The sequence below is a fragment of the Mya arenaria genome, chromosome 13 (genome assembly GCF_026914265.1).
Source record: "Mya arenaria isolate MELC-2E11 chromosome 13, ASM2691426v1".
Classification (NCBI taxonomy): Eukaryota; Metazoa; Mollusca; class Bivalvia; order Myida; family Myidae; genus Mya; species Mya arenaria.
In genome coordinates this window covers 12,881,103-12,902,266 of record NC_069134.1, presented here as the reverse complement: position 1 = coordinate 12,902,266, position 21,164 = coordinate 12,881,103, and the positions used below count along the sequence as shown (strand labels likewise).

Genomic DNA, 21,164 nt, shown 5'->3' with positions numbered 1-21,164 from the left:
ATGTACGGTCGTCACATTGAACCACCTACTATGTACGATCGTCACATTGAACCACATACTATGTACGATCGTCACATTGAACCACCTACTATGTACGGTCATCACATTGAACCACCTACTATGTACGGTCGTCACATTGAACCACCTACTATGTACGATCGTCACATTGAACCACCTACTATGTACGATCGTCACATTGAACCACCTACCATGTACGATCGTCACATTGAACCACCTACCATGTACGATCGTCACATTGAACCACCTTCTATGTATGATCGTCACATTGAACCACCTACCGTGTATGATCGTCACATTGAACCACCTACCATGTACGATCGTCACATTGAACCACCTACTATGTACGGTTGTCACATTGAACCAGCTACCATGTACGATCTTCACATTGAACCACCTACCGTGTATGATCGTCACATTGAACCACCTACCGTGCATGATCGTCACATTGAACCACCTACCGTGTATGATCGTCACATTGAACCACCTACCGTGTATGATGGTCACATTGAACCACCTACTATGTACGATCGTCACATTAAACCACCTACCATGTACGATCGTCACATTGAACCACCTACCATGTACGATCTTTACATTGAACCACCTACCGTGTATGATCGTCACATTGAACCACCTACTATGTATGATCGTCACATTGAACCACGTACCGTGTATGATCGTCACATTGAACCACCTACCGTGTATGATGGTCACATTGAACCACCTACTATGTATGATCGTCACATTGAACCACTTTCCATGGACGATCGTCACATTGAACCACCTACTATGTACGATCGTCACATTGAACCACCTACCATGTACGATCTTCACATTGAACCACCTACCATGTACGATCGTCACATTGAACCACCTACCGTGTATGATCGTCACATTGAACCACCTACCATGTACGATCGTCACATTGAACCACCTACTATGTACGATCGTCACATTGAACCACCTACCTTGTATGATCGTCACATTGAACCACCTACCGTGTATGATCGTCACATTGAACCACCTACCATGTACGATCGTCACATTGAACCACCTACCGTGTATGATCTTCACATTGAACCACCTACCGTGTATGATGGTCACATTGAACCACCTACTATGTACGATCGTCACATTAAACCACCTACCATGTACGATCGTCACATTGAACCACCTACCATTTACGATCTTTACATTGAACCACCTACCATGTATGATCGTCACATTGAACCAGCTACCATGTACGATCGTCACATTGAACCACCTACCGTGTATGATCGTCACATTGAACCACCTACTATGTACGATCGTCACATTAAACCACCTACCATGTACGATCGTCACATTGAACCAGCTACCATGTACAATCGTCACATTGAACCACCTACCGTGTATGATCGTCACATTGAACCACCTACCGTGCATGATCGTCACATTGAACCACCTACCGTGTATGATCGTCACATTGAACCACCTACCGTGTATGATGGTCACATTGAACCACCTACTATGTACGATCGTCACATTAAACCACCTACCATGTACGATCGTCACATTGAACCACCTACCATGTACGATCGTCACATTGAACCACCTACCGTGTATGATCGTCACATTGAACCAGCGACCATGTACGATCGTCACATTGAACCACCTACCATGTACGATCGTCACATTGAACCACATACTATGTATGATCGTCACATTGAACCACCTACCGTGTATGATCGTCACATTGAACCACCTACCGTGTATGATCGTCACATTGAACCACCTACCGTGTATGATGGTCACATTGAACTACCTACTACGTACGATCGTCACATTGAACCACCTACCATGTACGATCGTCACATTGAACCACCTACTATGTACGATCGTCACATTGAGCCACCTACTATGTACGATCGTCACATTGAACCACCTACTATGTACGATCTTCACATTGAACCACCTACCATATACGATCGTCACATTGAACCACCTACCATGTACGATCTTTACATTGAACCACCTACCATGTACGATCGTCACATTGAACCACCTACCGTGTACGATCGTCACATTGAACCACCTACCATGTACGATCGTCACATTGAACCACCTACCGTGTATGATCGTCACATTAAACCAGCTACCCTATTTACGACCTTCGTAAGGTATATCGTAGGACGCCAAAATGACTTAGTGAAATTAGAAAAAATACCTTGCATTATTAAAAACATTTGGATCACTTAAAGAGGTCAACAGTGCTTATGCGATTAACATTGCTTAACGTATATTAATCTTAAAAACAAGAGCTAATGACATAAGACTTGATTCCAATCACCAATGGCTCATAAAATCGATAGGATTAACCATGAAGATTTATTCCTGTGTAACTAAAAAGCTAACGAGGGTTTTTATCATTGTACTCTTAGACAACTGCACTGCACTCTCATATTTCAATAACGTCCATCTGCAGGGATCTGCAAATCTTGGGGGAAGACCCGCCTGCAAACATTTTAAATCAAATAAATTACGTTTCTGATGGAGAGGCGAGAGTCATAAGGGAACGCCCCTTAGTTACGCCTACTCTAACGTCGAATCCTGGAGCCGCCACTGGTTATAGTGTTTTAACTTTTTATATTGATAATCAGTGTCACAAACTAATGTTTACTTGACATGAACCTTATTTGTTTGAAGTTCATGAACTTTAAGTGTTTTCTTATTTAAAATGTCAGGGTTGATACTGCTATTATATTTGTTAAACATTTAGCAAGGGTTTCGATGTTATATGATATATAGTTAACTACGGTTAGAAAATATTCTTTGAAGCTTCATATGCACACGGCTAAATGTGACGATCAACAATGAATTAATTCAAACTCTGACCTGGTAATAGTTTCAGAGCATTCCTTGTTTATACAATACTAATATTTAGAGAGTTCAAATGTGGATGGTCTTTTGGAGCAAGTCAAACGGTCGCTTATCCGGTGGCCCATTAGTTTAATGTGAATATGAATACAATTAAAGAATGGATAGCTGCTTTTATAACAACTTTTTGTATATACAGACGTATATATAAAGATATGGAATTGATGACAAATATAATCAAGCTATTAGCCTATCATGACGGGCATTTAAATCGCATAAAAATTGATATCGAAAATGGCAATTCTATTTATATTTCATTAAGATACTTGAATGAATTGGCTGAAAAAGAAATAAGCAAATATCTTTCTTCTTTTGAATATGAATGAAAATAATATTCTCTCACTTTTGAAAGTGATTGAGCCGTATTATATTGCGAAGCTATATGCATAAAGCGGCAAAGACTCTTTAAATAACATTAATGGAAGTCGTACCATTCAATTAATCTGTCAGAATAAGCTTTTAATCTTACATTTAAATGAAAACATTTTGGGATGAATCTGTTATGAGGCATATAAAATGGTACTACTTCAAATGTGATTTTAATCAAGCTATTTTATCACACGGGTAATCATAAGATCGCAGATGTGCTTTTGAGTTTAAGTTTTTGTAACTTTTTTAAATACATTTGAGCAATGTCATTTGGAAAATTTCTCAAAGAGCGTGACATGAAGGTTTATGTCATTGTTTAAAATGAAAACATGACGACATCTGATTGATATTGCTTTATAATCTTGCTTACGTCTACTTACAGTCATGAATATTATAAAGTACCGTGGTACGATCAGGATGTATTATGAATTCTACCACGATGGTATATACTTAATTAAATCTTCAGTACCTAATATATTAAATATTAAAGCGATCTAACGTATGCTTTTGTATTGTGAGTGAAGTCGTCGGTGGAAATTCAAAATGAAAAGTCTGAAACATTTCAAGCCAGAACTAAAGTCCATAATTCATTGCGATTTTAACAAACCATTTGATCGTACTACGGGATAAATGGAATACAATTCATCGATATCATAAATACAAGTAAGCCCTCTCAAATATCACCATTAAATATGTAATGGGTGTGTGTGTACTATTGTTGAAATGACAATGGTCGTTACAACATCTGAAATAAACATATGATATTTAGTAACGTTATATCGCTACGAAATCATGATTTGTAATGTAACTTCCGCCTCGCTTTCGAATGTCAATCAAAGACGATAACGTCAATGTCTTCACATGCTCATACACACAGTATGTTTGTACAACGTTATATATGACGTACTCAGCAACCACGCGTCTCACGTATAAATGGTAGCCTAATGGGTCAAAACGTTTAATCGATCAGGGCGAAAAAATCGAACGCAAAACAACTCAATGTTTTAAAATGAATTTTCAATTCTTCTTTTGAATCTTTTCTGTACAACTCTTTATTGGAGCAAAAAGTGCAATGCACAGCTTCAGTATATCATGGTTCGATCCATCTACATTAAATTAAAGTTTTGCCATGATGACACTTGTATTCTAACGAGTTTAATCCTGTTATATACAAATTGATTTTCGAGATTACCAGCAAAGTGTCGCCGTTTTCGGTGTCTTATTGTCACTTTTTAATGAAATGCTAATTTGAGGCTTGGAGTAATTGTTATATTAATAAGCAATTTGATGAACCCAATTGACAAAATACGATCATTAATTTATTAACGTCTAAAGACTAAATAGTGGCAGGAAGTTCCTATATGAATTCTTGTAAATATTGTAAATTTAATTAAGCAGTAAGCAGAGCGATAAATCTTCTTCCTGCTGTGGTCAATGTGAAAAAATGAATTAATATGCGTTCTGCTAACGTTGTATTCCCTGATTGTCCAAGGAATAAGGAGATTTCTTTCACCCACTATACCAGGGATCACAGAACAACATACACTATACCAGGGATCACAGAACAACATACACTATACCAGGAATCACAGAACAACATACACTATACCAGGGATCACAGAACAACATACACTATACCAGGGATCACAGAACAACATACACTATACCAGAGATCACAGAACAACATTCACTATACCAGGGATCACAGAACAACATTCACTATACCAGGGATCACAGAACAACCTACACTATACCAGGAATCACAGAACAACATACACTATACCAGGAATCACAGAACAACATACACTATACCAGGAATCACAGAACAACATACACTATACCAGGGATCACAGAACAACATACACTATACCAGGGATCGCAGAACAACATACACTATACCAGGGATCGCAGAACAACATACACTATACCAGGGATCACAGAACAACATACACTATACCAGGGATCACAGAACAACATACACTATACCAGGGATCACAGAACAACATACACTATACCAGGATCACAGAACAACATACACTATACCAGGGATCACAGAACAACATACACTATACCAGGGATCACAGAACAACATACACTATACCAGGGATCACAGAACAACATACACTATACCAGGGATCACAGAACAACATACACTATACCAGGGATCACAGAACAACATACACTATACCAGGAATCACAGAACAACATACACTATACCAGGGATCACAGAACAACATACACTATACCAGGAATCACAGAACAACATTCACTATACCAGGGATCACAGAACAACATACACTATACCAGGGATCACAGAACAACATACACTATACCAGGGATCACAGAACAACATACACTATACCAGGAATCACAGAACAACATACACTATACCAGGGATCACAGAACAACATACACTATACCAGGGATCACAGAACAACATACACTATACCAGGGATCACAGAACAACATACACTATACCAGGGATCACAGAACAACATACACTATACCAGGGATCACAGAACAACATACACTATACCAGGGATCACAGAACAACATACACTATACCAGGGATCACAGAACAACATACACTATACCAGGGATCACAGAACAACATACACTATACCAGGAATCACAGAACAACATACACTATACCAGGGATCGCAGAACAACATACACTATACCAGGGATCGCAGAACAACATACACTATACCAGGGATCGCAGAACAACATACACTATACCAGGGATCGCAGAACAACATACACTATACCAGGGATCGCAGAACAACATACACTATACCAGGGATCACAGAACAACATACACTATACCAGGGATCACAGAACAACATACACTATACCAGGGATCACAGAACAACATACACTATACCAGGGATCACAGAACAACATACACTATACCAGGGATCACAGAACAACATACACTATACCAGGGATCACAGAACAACATACACTATACCAGGGATCACAGAACAACATACACTATACCAGGGATCACAGAACAACATACACTATACCAGGGATCACAGAACAACATACACTATACCAGGGATCACAGAACAACATACACTATACCAGGGATCACAGAACAACATACACTATACCAGGGATCACAGAACAACATACACTATACCAGGGATCACAGAACAACATACACTATACCAGAGATCACAGAACAACATACACTATACCAGGGATCACAGAACAACATACACTATACCAGGGATCACAGAACAACATACACTATACCAGGGATCACAGAACAACATACACTATACCAGGGATCACAGAACAACATACACTATACCAGGGATCACAGAACAACATACACTATACCAGGGATCACAGAACAACATACACTATACCAGGAATCACAGAACAACATACACTATACCAGGGATCACAGAACAACAAACACTATACCAGGGATCACAGAACAACAAACACTATACCAGGGATCACAGAACAACATACACTATACCAGGGATCACAGAACAACATACACTATACCAGGGATCACAGAACAACATACACTATACCAGGATTCACAGAACAACATACACTATACCAGGAATCACAGAACAACATACACTATACCAGGAATCACAGAACAACATACACTATACCAGGGATCACAGAACAACATACACTATACCAGGGATCACAGAACAACATACACTATACCAGGGATCACAGAACAACATACACTATACCAGGGATCACAGAACAACATACACTATACCAGGAATCACAGAACAACATACACTATACCAGGGATCACAGAACAACATACACTATACCAGGGATCACAGAACAACATACACTATACCAGGGATCACAGAACAACATACACTATACCAGGACTCACAGAACAACATACACTATACCAGGGATCACAGAACAACATACACTATACCAGGGATCACAGAACAACATACACTATACCAGGGATCACAGAACAACATACACTATACCAGGGATCACAGAACAACATACACTATACCAGGGATCACAGAACAACATACACTATACCAGGGATCACAGAACAACATACACTATACCAGAGATCACAGAACAACATTCACTATACCAGAGATCACAGAACAACATACACTATACCAGGGATCACAGAACAACATACACTATACCAGGGATCACAGAACAACATACACTATACCAGGGATCACAGAACAACATACACTATACCAGGGATCACAGAACAACATACACTATACCAGGGATCACAGAACAACATACACTATACCAGGGATCACAGAACAACATACACTATACCAGGGATCACAGAACAACATACACTATACCAGGGATCACAGAACAACATACACTATACCAGAGATCACAGAACAACATACACTATACCAGGGATCACAGAACAACATACACTATACCAGAGATCACAGAACAACATACACTATACCAGGGATCACAGAACAACATACACTATACCAGAGATCACAGAACAACATACACTATACCAGAGATCACAGAACAACATACACTATACCAGAGATCACAGAACAACATACACTATACCAGAGATCACAGAACAACATACACTATACCAGAGATCACAGAACAACATTCACTATACCAGAGATCACAGAACAACATACACTATACCAGGAATCACAGAACAACATACACTATACCAGGGATCACAGAACAACATTCCAGAGATCACAGAACAACATTCACTATACCAGGGATCACAGAACAACATACACTAGCGGATCCAGGGGGGATGCACCCGGCCACTAAAATCGTCCAAGTTAACTTTTTGTTTCAATATAGAACAAAAAGGAATAATAAATACGATTTAAATGCACCATTTCGGAGAAATACTCCACCCCCTCCCCTTCCAACATTTTAAAACAAATAAATTTCGGTTCTGAGGAAGAAGCTCAAGTCAAAAGGTTACACCCTTAACTTACGCCCCCTCTCACGTAAAATCCTAGACCCGCCCTGACATATACAAGTCATCGTATACAGTTTGCCTAACTATCGCTATATATATATAAATACTTCATCTTCAAATTCAATCCAGTGGTTATGTTAAACGGGGCGCAATCTAGTATAGAATCGCACGGCTTGCCACGGGAGATTAAGACTACTACCATCAGCAGTAGCCTGAAGGTATCCAGCCCTGTTTGAGACCCTCGATAAAAAACCTCGGGGTGATTTACAGGATTACCTACGGCCACTTTCTAGATACAGATTCATCCAATCAGCATAACACCACGCGATACATGCCCCACCCTCATCTACACTACTGACATTCCCCAGATGCTATTCGCCTGTGGAACTGGAAACCGTCGCTACATCCTCAATCTTCGACGCTTTGACGTTTAAAGACGGTGTAACCGCAACCTTAGCTGATGTGCATAGCTAAAACACGACGGGGCACAAGTATGTCAGGAATCAAATGAAACCAACCAAGTGACTATATATATAAATAAAGTAATAGTTTAAAAAAGTAATCTAAAGAAATAACAATAATTATATTTCAGATTAGGAATCTCAGAAAAGTAAATAAATAGTTAACTACTAAATTAGATATCAAACACAATCATACAGTAAAGTTACCGTGCTGCGAACAATAAAACTCCAAAATGAGCTGTATAAAACGGGATATTTCATTAAGATAGAAGTAAATCAAGCAGCAGAATGAATTACAAGACCAGTAAATTAAACACTTTAACAATGAAGAGAATATTTACTGCCTTGTGATAAGGAGATAAGGAGCGCTAAAAATGGACAGACAACCAAACCGAATATCCAGCGTAGAGATATCTCTACTTACCGACCTTGCAAGATATCAGAAATATTCCGTCACTAATAGTTTAGAATAGAACCATGAATTCGTATTTGATATATTTTTCGTTATCTTTTACACAAGTCTATCTGCTTCAAAGAGGCAGTACAAAATAAATATTTTCACGACCTATCCAATGAACTTATTCTATGCGAACTGCATTTTCTCGAATAGTGATTATATAGCTAACCAACAACGGTGCTGCAAGTTGCCGCTCATGAGTCCTGCTGTTACTTATGTATTAAGTCATTCCATGAAAAACTGTACATGAAGGATTTGTCAACAATATGTCACCTAAAGTACATAAATTGTATGTAATATGTGAACATTCAAAGTTGCGAAGTTCAAGGCAAAACATATTTTTACACAAATATTCCAGACCTGAATAAAAATGAACGCAAATGCAAATGAACACGAAGTTGAGAAAATAAAAATATTCAATGTATAACCATACGTGTCGCATAAACAGATTAAATATAATTTTAGTTGCGACTTAAATCCTTAATTAAAACGCACCCTCCCCCTGGTCCATCTCACCACTTATTAATGGCACGAGGATCCACAAAGTAGCCATCAAAAGTACATACATAGTAAATATCCTTAACAGATCCGCGGGCAATAACTATGTTGTAATCAAGGTCAGTCAGTCAACTAAAACTACACCAGGTTTGTCTTGCTTTTCTTCGTGCCGTGTTTGTCACTTCGACCAATTATCGAGCAACATTGTGGTTGCATACGGACGGACAGACGGACCAACGATCATATTGTCATTTTATCCCTTATTTTTCTTGCTGCCGAGTAAATGATGATCTCACCTCGTGATAGCTTTAAGTTAATTTGATACCGTATACTTCGGTGGAGGTTGCTAGAAAATATCTTGAATTTTCTCGATTCAAGCGATGTATAAATTATTATATTAGGGTATATCTTAATCATACAGTGATATTTATACTTCCAAAGATAAAAATACAAACATAACAATCATAATATGTCTTTGAGAAAGGAAACCTCACTGAATTTCGTTCAAAAATGCTTTACTGTCGCGTTGGTTAAGGGGCTGGATTTCTAAATTAAAACAGTTCTCCAGTCGTGGATTCAAACGTTCGCTGGGACCACAAACTGTTATTTTAACTCTTACTTGTTTTATTCTGGTGTTGCTTTACATTTTCCTTTTGCAATAACTGCTTTTTTAGAATAAATGTGGATGAAGTTTCGCCAAAATGTTTTAAAGAGTCCGAAGTTAAAACCTATCATAGGGTAAAATATTTTAAATATTTACTATAATATTGAAAAATTGCTTACACTTCAGGGAAGCGCAACTTGACCCCCGTATCCGTTTTTTTCTCGCATGTTTTAATTAATATTTTGCTTTTTCATTACCCCACAGCTTCAGTTTCAATGAGCTCGCAATGAAGTTTGGGTAATTATTGTCACGATGATTAAGCGCATGCGCAACGGAGTTATTTGTCTTATTTAATGCCGTTTTAATATCTCTTTAAAAGTTGTTGTTGTTGTTGTTGTTGTTGTTGTTGTTGTTGTTGTTGTTGTTGTTGTTGTTGTTGTTGTTGTTTTCCTTTTTTATTTGAATCTCAAGGATACTTTTTATTTAAAATAACAATGCAAAGAAACTTTGCCCATTAGGGCTGTATAGCCGGAATTTTAATTGGAACAAGAGCCTCAAAGAGCGGACGCTTATGCACGACAGTCGAGCAGGGGCCATAAATTGACAATTATATGTGTTATTATCTCTGGCAACATCTGAAACAAGTTTTATTTGAATATACTAATCTTTTGTTTAGTAATGACTAGTTATGACTGACAGACGACCTGACTCATTCCGTTGTCGACGCGGATCTTCCTTTCATGGCGTTGGAACATGTCAACACGAGTGTCACATCTCAAATGAAATGTTCTTAGAATAAACTCAGTTGTCTGTTTCAAAGACAGGCATGTTGCTTCCAAAGATAACGGGAATTAAGCACAACGTCAGTTATTAAAGTACGTTTGCATTATTAACTTCGCCAGATCTTTTGGTTATTAAAATATCTTATAATAATATATAATTCTGTTAATCGTATCGCAACATATTTCTCTTTATTTCAGCACAGAGAACAACAATACAGTTTTTGTTTAATTTTACTTTTTTTGCAGGCGTTTCATGATTAAAAAAAACAATCACCCGTAGAAGTATGCTGTTCATCCCCCAACACTAATTACATGAAGCTACTCCCTGAATGTGAGGTACCAGTGTCGGTGTTACACGTGGTGACGCACACATTGCAACTCTTCTAGAATACATTTTAATTGAACCATTTGTTTGTCAGTGGATTCTGAGAGAAAATTTGATTCCTAAACCCCAAGAGTTGATTCGGTATCTCAAGGCGCAATGCTATTTACACGCTGGTTTAGGTTTCAGAAATAGAAAAAGTTTAACATGCTCTTTTAGACAATTAAATATGCAGCAGAAGACAATCTCATTAATTTAATTAAAACGTTTTTTACGTTGAGAAACCGATTCATGTGTTTTACAGACAAAGCTAATTTCCGCACATTCCTAAATGTACAATTGATTTAATTCTAGATACAAAAATAATGAAAATCTGCACATCCATGATTACATACTAAAGGCTATATTCCTAAGCAGATACGTACGCGATAGACACAGAAAGGTAACGGGTAAAGATTGGTGCCACAACCTTGAGTTTGACCTTGTAAATGCTAAAACGTACCTGTCGTTTAGGTGCTTAGCACGAGCAAATTGGGATACACCGTGAGTAGGGTCTATGAATTTCACTTTCTAAAGATCTATACGCCAATATATACCTCAACTCGGGAAGAAGTTCGAGTCGGGTTAGATCTGGAAGTTTTGACCAACAATCAAGATATGATCATCTAGCGTTTGCACAACTTGCGGAAGCTCGATGTTGAAAAATGACAGTACAAATTATTATCGCCCTATGTTTTGCGTTTATTTAACAGATCATTCATATAATAGAGAACCTGTTGATAGAATAGCTTGAACACATGTGTAAGTATGCATTCTACAGCTTCAGTGTTTGATCGTGTATACATTTCATTCCTTCACAAAATGAGGGTATAGGACATGCATCACATATAGGTGAGACTCCAGGTATCAACCATAGAGGGGGCGTAACTAAGGGGTGTAAGCGCACCTCCCTCAAAATCAATATGTATTTGACATTAAGTGTTAACAGTTGGGCGGGGGGGCCTTATGGGCTCAAAAAGATTTTGGTAAATACGTTTTGTTTATGAGCATTCCCTTATAACGTGTAATCCCCACCAGTTACATTATGCGTTCGGGTATACACGCGACAATTATAATATTGGTATGGGAAATAGCTGTCCAGTGTACCACACCAACGTATACATTGGCTACGGGAAATAGCTGTCCAGTGTACCACACTAACGTATACATTGGTACGGGAAATAGCTGTCCAGTGTACCACACCAACGTATATATCGGCTATGGGAAATAGCTGTCCAGTGTACCACACCAACGTATACATTGGTACGGGAAGTAGCTGTCCAGTGAACCACACCAACGTGAATATCGGTTACGGGATACAGCTGCCCAGAGTTCACGACCATTTAAAACATTGATAAGGGGATATAACTGGACAGTGTTCACGACCATTTAAAACATTGGTAAGGGGATATAACTGGAAAGCGTTCACGACTGTTTAAAACATTGGTAAGGGAATATAACTGGCCAGTGTTCACGACCGTTTAAAACATTGGTAAGGGGATACAACAGGACAGTGTTCACGACCGTTTAAAACAGTGGTAAGGGGATATAACTGGCTAGTGTTCACGACCGTTTTAAACATTGGTAAGGGGATATAACTGGCCAGTCTTCACGACCATTTAAAACATTGGTAAGGGGATAAAACTGGCCAGTGTTCACGACCATTTAAAACATTGGTAAGGGGATATAACTGGCCAGTGTTCACGACCATTTAAAACATTGCCAAGGGAATATAATGTCCAGTGTTCACGCCCCTTTTAAACATTGGTAAGGGGATATAACTGGCCAGTGTTCAAGACCGTCTGAAACATTGGTTAGGGGATATAACTGGCCAGTGTTCACGACCGTTTTAAACATTGGTAAGGGGATATAAATGGCCAGTGTTCACGACCGTTTAAAACATTGGTAAGGGGATATAACTGGTCAATGTTCACGACCGTTTTAAACATTGGTAAGGGGATATAACTGGAGAGTGTTCACGACCGTTTTAAACATTGGTAAGGGGATATAACTGGCTAGTGTTCACGACCGTTTTAAACATTGGTAAGGGGATATAACTGGCCAGTGTTCACGACCGTTTTAAACATTGGTAAGGGGATAAAACTGGCCAGTCTTCACGACCGTTTAAAACATTGGTAAGGGGATATAACTGGCTAGTGTTCACGACCGTTTAAAACACTGGTGAGGGGATAAAACTGGCCAGTGTTCACGACCGTTTAAAACATTGGTAAGGGGATATAACTGGCCAGTCTTCACGACCGTTTTAAACATTGGTAAGGGGATATAACTGGCTAGTGTTCACGACCATTTAAAACATTGGTAAGGGGATATAACTGGCCAGTGTTCACGACCGTTTTAAACATTGGTAAGGGGATAAAACTGGCCAGTCTTCACGACCGTTTAAAACATTGGTAAGGAGATATAACTGGTCAGTGTTCACGACCGTTTTAAACATTGGTAAGGGGATAAAACTGGCCAGTCTTCACGACCATTTAAAACATTGGTAGGGGGATATAACTGGCTACTGTTCAAGACCATTTAAAACATTGGTAGGGGGATATAACTTGCCAGTGTTTTACGACCGTTTAAAACATTGGTAATGGGATATAACTGGCCAGTGTTCACGACCATTTAAAACATTGGTAAGGGGATATAACTGGACAGCGTTAACGACTGTTTAAAACATTGGTAAAGGAATATAACTGGCCAGTGTTCACGACCGTTTAAAACATTGGTAAGGGGATACAACTGGACAGCGTTAACGACTGTTTAAAACATTGGTAAGGGAATATAACTGGCCAGTGTTCACGACCGTTTAAAACATTGGTAAGGGGATATAACTGGCCAGTGTTCACGACCGTTTAAAACATTGGTAAGGGGATAAAACTGGACAGTGTTCACGACCGTTTAAAACATTGGTAAGGGAATATAACTGGACAGTGGTCACGACCGTTTAAAACATTGGTAAGGGGATAAAACTGGACAGTGTTCACGACCGTTTAAAACATTGGTAAGGGGATAAAACTGGACAGTGTTCACGCCCGTTTAAAACATTGATAAGGGGATATAACTGGCCAGTGTTCACGACCATTTAAAACATTGGTAAGGGGATATAACTGGCCAGTGTTCAAGACCATTTAAAACACTGGTAAGGGGAAATAACTGGCCAGTGTTCACGACCATTTAAAACATTGCCAAGGGAATATAATGTTCAGTGTTCACGCCCGTTTTAAACATTGGTAAGGGGATATAACTGGCCAGTGTTCAAGACCGTTTGAAACATTGGTTAGGGGATATAACTGGCCAGTGTTCACGACCGTTTTAAACATTGGTAAGGGGATATAACTGGCCAGTGTTAACGACCGTTTAAAACATTGGTAAGGGGATATAACTGGTCAATGTTCACGACCGTTTTAAACATTGGTAAGGGGATATATCTGGACAGTGTTCACAACAGTTTTAAACATTGGTAAGGGGATATAACTGGCTAGTGTTCACGACCGTTTTAAACATTGGTAAGGGGATAAAACTGGCCAGTCTTCACGACCGTTTAAAACATTGGTAAGGGGATATAACTGGCTAGTGTTCACGACCATTTAAAACAATGGTAAGGGGATATAACTGGCCAGTGTTAACGACCGTTTAAAACATTGGTAAGGGGATATAACTGGCCAGCGTTAACGACCGTTTTAAACATTGGTAAGGGGATATAACTGGCCAGTGTTCACGACCATTTAAAACATTGGTAAGGGGATAAAACTGGACAGCGTTAACGACCGTTTTAAACATTGGTAAGGGGATATAACTGGCCAGTGTTCACGACCATTTAAAACATTGGTAAGGGGATAAAACTGGACAGTGTTCACGACCGTTTAAAACATTGGTAAGGGGATATAACTGGCCAGCGTTAACGACCGTTTTAAACATTGGTAAGGGGATAAAACTGGACAGCGTTAACGACCGTTTAAAACATTGGTAAGGGGATACAACTGGACAGCGTTAACGACTGATTAAAACATTGGTAAGGGGATATAACTGGCCAGTGTTCACGACCATTTAAAACATTGGTAAGGGGATAAAACTGGACAGTGTTCACGACCGTTTAAAACATTGGTAAGGGGATACAACTGGACAGCGTTAACGACTGTTTAAAACATTGGAAAGGGGATATAACTGGCCAGTGTTCACGACCGTTTAAAACATTGGTAAGGGGATATAACTGGCCAGTCTTCACGACCGTTTAAAACATTGGTAAGGGGATAAAACTGGACAGTGTTCTCGACCGTTTAAAACACTGGTAAAGGGATAAAACTGGACAGCGTTCACGCCCGTTTAAAACATTGGTAAGGGGATATAACTGGCCAGTGTTCACGACCATTTAAAACATTGGTAAGGGGATATAACTGGCCAGTGTTCACGACCATTTAAAACACTGGTAAGGGGAAATAACTGGCCAGTGTTCACGACCATTTAAAACATTGCCAAAGCAATATAATGTCCAGTGTTCACGCCCGTTTTAATCATTGGTAAGGGGATATAACTGGCCAGTGTTCAAGACCGTTTGAAACACTGGTTAAGGGATATAACTGGCCAGTGTTCACGACCGTTTAAAACATTGGTAAGGGAATATAACTGGCCAGTGTTCACGACCGATTAAAACATTGGTAAGGGGATATAACTGGCCAGTATTCACGACCGTTTTAAACATTGGTAAGGGGATAAAACTGGCCAGTGTTCACGACCGTTTTAAACATTATTAAGGGGATATAACTGGCCAGTATTCACGACCGTTTTAAACATTGGTAAGGGGATATAACTGGCTTGTGTTGACGACCGTTTTAAACATTGGAAAGGGGATATATTGGCCAGTGTTCACGACCGTTTAAAACATTGGTAAGGGAATACAACTGGACAGCGTTAACGACTGTTTAAAACATTGGTAAGGGGATATAACTGGCCAGTGTTCACGACCGTTTAAAACATTTGTAAGGGGATATAACTGGCCAGTCTTCACGACCGTTTACAACATTGGTAAGGGGATAAAACTGGACAGTGTTCACGACCGTTTAAAACACTGGTAAGGGGATAAAACTGGACAGCGTTCACGCCCGTTTAAAACATTGGTAAGGGGATATAACTGGCCAGTGTTCACGACCATTTAAAACATTGGTAAGGGGATATAACAGGCCAGTGTTCACGACCATTTAAAACACTGGTAAGGGGAAATAACTGGCCAGTGTTCACGACCATTTAAAACATTGCCAAAGGAATATAATGTCCAGTGTTCACGCCCGTTTTAATAATTGGTAAGGGAATATAACTGGCCAGTGTTCAAGACCGTTTGAAACACTGGTTAGGGGATATAACTGGCCAGTGTTCACGACCGTTTAAAACATTGGTAAGGGGATATAACTGGCCAGTGTTCACGACTGATTAAAACATTGGTAAGGGGATATAACTGGCCAGAATTCACGACCGTTTTAAACATTGGTAAGGGGATAGAACTGGTCAGTGTTCACGACCGTTTTAAACACTATTAAGGGGATATAACTGGCCAGTATTCACGACCGTTTTCAACATTGGTAAGGGGATACAACAGGACAGCGTTCACGACTGTTTAAAACATTGGTAAGGGGATATAACTGGCCAGTGGTCACGAACGTTTAAAACATTGGTAAGGGGATATAACTAGCCAGTGTTCACGACCGATTAAAACATTGGTAAGGGGATATAACTGGCCAGTATTCACGACCGTTTTAAACATTGGTAAGGGGATATAACTGGCTAGTGTTCACAACCGTTTAAAACATTGGTAAGGGGATATAACTGGCTAGTGTTCACGACCGTTTTAAACATTGGTAAGGGGATAAAACTGGCCAGTCTTCACGACCGTTTAAAACATTGGTAAGGGGATACAACTGGACAGCGTTCACGACTGTTTAAAACATTGGTAAGGGGGTATAACTGGCCAGTGTTCACGACCGTTTAAAACTGTGGTAAGGGTATAAAACTGGCCAGTGTTCACGACCGTTTTAAACATTGGTAAGGGGATATAACTGGCCAGTGTTCACGACCGTTTTAAACATTGGTAAGGGGATATAACTGGCTAGGGTTCACGACCGTTTTAAACATTGTTAAGGGGATAAAACTGGCCAGTGTTCACGACCGTTTAAAACATTGGTTAGGGGATATAACTGGCCAGTGTTAACGACCATTTAAAACATTGGTAAGGGAATAAATTGGCCAGTGTACACGACCGTTTAAAACATTGGTGAGGGGATACAACAAGACAGCGTTCACGACTGTTTAAAACATTGGTAAGGGGATATAACTGGCCAGTGTTCACGACCGTTTGAAACATTGGTTAGGGGATATAACTGGCCAGTGTTCACGACCGTTTAAAACATTGGTAAGGGGATATAACTGACCAGTGTTTACGACCGATTAAAATATTGGTAAGGGGATATAACTGGCCAGTATTCACGACCGTTTTAAACATTGGTAAGGGGATATAACTGGCCAGTGTTCACGACCGTTTTAAACATTGGTAAGGGGATATAACTGGCTAGTGTTCACGACCGTTTTAAACATTGGTAAGGGGATAAAACTGGCCAGTCTTCACGACCGTTTAAAACATTGGTAAGGGGATATAACTAGCCAGTGTTCACGACCATTTAAAACATTGGTAAGGGGATATAGCTGGCCAGTGTTCACGACCGTTTTAAACATTGGTAAGGGGATACAACTGGACAGCGTTCACGACTTTTTAAAACATTGGTAAGGGGATATAACTGGCCAGTTTTCACGACCGTTTAAAACTGTGGTAAGGGTATATAACTGGCCAGTGTTCACGACCGTTTTAAACATTGGTAAGGGGATATAACTGGCCAGTGTTCACGACCGTTTTAAACATTGGTAAGGGGATATAACTGGCTAGTCTTCACGACCGTTTTAAACATTGGTAAGGGGATAAAACTGGCCAGTGTTCACGACCGTTTAAAACATTGGTTAGGGGATATAACTTGCCAGTGTTAACGACCATTTAAAACATTGGTAAGGGGTTAATTGGCCAGTGTACACGACCATTTAAAACATTGGTGAGGGGATACAACAAGACAGCGTTCACGACTGTTTAAAACATTGGTAAGGGGATATAACTGGCCAGTGTTCACGACCGTTTGAAACATTGGTTAGGGGATATAACTGGCCAGTGTTTACGACCGTTTAAAACATTGGTAAGGGGATATAACTGACCAGTGTTTACGACCGATTAAAACATTGGTAAGGGGATATAACTGGCCAGTATTCACGACCGTTTTAAACATTGGTAAGGGGATAAAACTGGCCAATGTTCACGACCGTTTTTAACATTATAAAGGGGATATAACTGGCCAGTGTTCACGACCGTTTTAAACATTGGTAAGGGGATATAACTGGCTAGTGTTCACGACCGTTTTAAACATTGGTAAGGGGATAAAACTGGCCAGTCTTCACGACCGTTTAAAACATTGGTAAGGGGATATAACTGGCCAGTCTTCACGACCATTTAAAACATTGGTAAGAGGATATAACTGGCCAGTGTTCACGACCGTTTAAAACATTGGTAAAGGGATATAACTGGCCAGTGTTCACGACCGTTTAAAACATCGTTAAGGGGATAAATTGACCAGTGTTCACGACCGTTTAAACATTGGTAAGGGGATATAACTGGCCAGTGTTCACGACCTTTTTAAACATTGGTAAGGGGATATAACTGGCTTGTGTTCACGACCGTTTTAAACATTGATAAAGGGATATAACTGGCCAGTGTTCACGACCGTTTAAAACATCGTTAAGGGGATAAATTGACCAGTGTTCACGACCGTTTAAACATTGGTAAGGGGATATAACTGGCCAGTGTTCACGACCTTTTTAAACATTGGTAAGGGGATATAACTGGCTTGTGTTCACGACCGTTTTAAACATTGATAAGGGGATAAAACTGGCCAGTGTTCACGACCGTTTAAAACACTGGTAAGGGGATATAACTGGCCAGTGTTCACGACCTTTTTAAACATTGGTAAGGGGATATAACTGGCCAGTCTTCACGACCGTTTAAAACATTGGTAAGGGGATAAAACTGGCCAGTGTTTACGACCGTTTTAAACATTGGTAAGGGGATATAACTGGCCAGTGTTCACGACCTTTTTAAACATTGGTAAGGGGATATAACTGGCTTGTGTTTACGACCGTTTTAAACATTGATAAGGGGATATAACTGGCCAGTGTTCACGACCGTTTTAAAACATTGGTAAGGGGATATAACTTGCCAGTGTTCACGACCGTTTTAAACATTGGTAAGGATATAACTAGCCAGTGTTCACGACCGTTTTAAAACATTGGTAAGGGGATATAACTGGCCAGTGTTCACGACCGTTTTAAAACTGTGGTAAGGGGATAAAACTGGACAGAGTTCACGACCGTTTTAAACATTGGTAAGGGGATATAACTGGCTTGTGTTCACGACCGTTTTAAACATTGGTAAGGGGATATAACTGGCCAGTGTTCACGACCGTTTTAAAACATTGGTAAGGGGATATAACTGGCCAGTGTTCACGACCGTTTTAAAACTGTGGTAAGGGGATAAAACTGGACAGTGTTCACGACCGTTTTAAACATTGGTAAGGGGATATAACTGGCTTGTGTTCACGACCGTTTTAAACATTGGTAAGGGGATAAAACTGGCCAGTCTTCACGACCGTTTAAAACATTGGTAAGGATATAACTAGCCAGTGTTCACGACCATTTAAAACATTGGTAAGGGGATATAACTGGCTTGTGTTCACGACCGTTTTAAACATTGGTAAGGGGATAAAACTGGCCAGTCTTCACGACCGTTTAAAACATTGGTAAGGATATAACTAGCCAGTGTTCACGACCATTTAAAACATTGGTAAGGGGATATAACTGGCCAGTGTTCACGACCGTTTAAAACATTGGTAAGGGGATATAACTGGCCAGTGTTAACGACCATTTAAAACATTAGTAAGGGGATAAAACTGGCCAGTGTACACGACCGTTTAAAACATTGGTAAGGGGATACAACTGGACAGCGTTCACGACTGTTTAAAACATTGGTAAGGGGATATAACTTGCCAGTGTTCACGACCGTTTGAAACATTGGTAAGGGGATATAACTGGCCAGAGTTCACGACCGTTTAAAACATTGGTAAGGGTATATAACTGGCCAGTGTTCACGACCGTTTAAAACATTGGTAAGGGGATAAAACTGGACAGCGTTCACGACCGTTTAAAGCTTAGGTAAGGGGATATAACTGGACAGCGTTCACGCCCGTTTAAAACATTGGTAAGGTGATATAACTGGACAGCGTTCACGACCATTTAAAATGTTGGTAAGGGGATAAAACTGTCCAGTGTTCACGACCGTTTAAAACATTGGTAAGGGGATAAAATTGTCCAGTGTTCACAACCGTTTAAAACACTGGTAAGGGGATATAACTGGCCAGTATTCACGACCGTTTAAAACAGTGGTAAGGGGATATAACTGGACATTGTTCACGACCGTTTAAAACATTGGTAAGGGGATATAACTGGCCAGTGTGCACGACCATTTAAAACATTGGTAAGAGGATATAACTGGCCAGTTTTCACGACCATTTAAAACATTGGTAAGGGTATATAACTGGCCAGTGTTCACGACCGTCTAAAACATTGGTAAGGGGATATATATAACTGGCCAGTGTTCAC

At 39.7% G+C, this 21,164-nt stretch overlaps 1 protein-coding gene across 1 annotated transcript in view; it reads left to right on the top strand.

Moving 5' to 3' along the window:
• The window catches only part of LOC128215035 (uncharacterized), a 28,674-nt gene continuing 7,510 nt past the window's right edge, over positions 1-21,164 (top strand). Inside the window, exon 1 of the mRNA XM_052921767.1 lies at positions 1-2,180. Within this exon, the coding sequence (XP_052777727.1) occupies positions 1-2,180 (2,180 nt within the window). The remainder of the gene's footprint in view (positions 2,181-21,164) is intronic.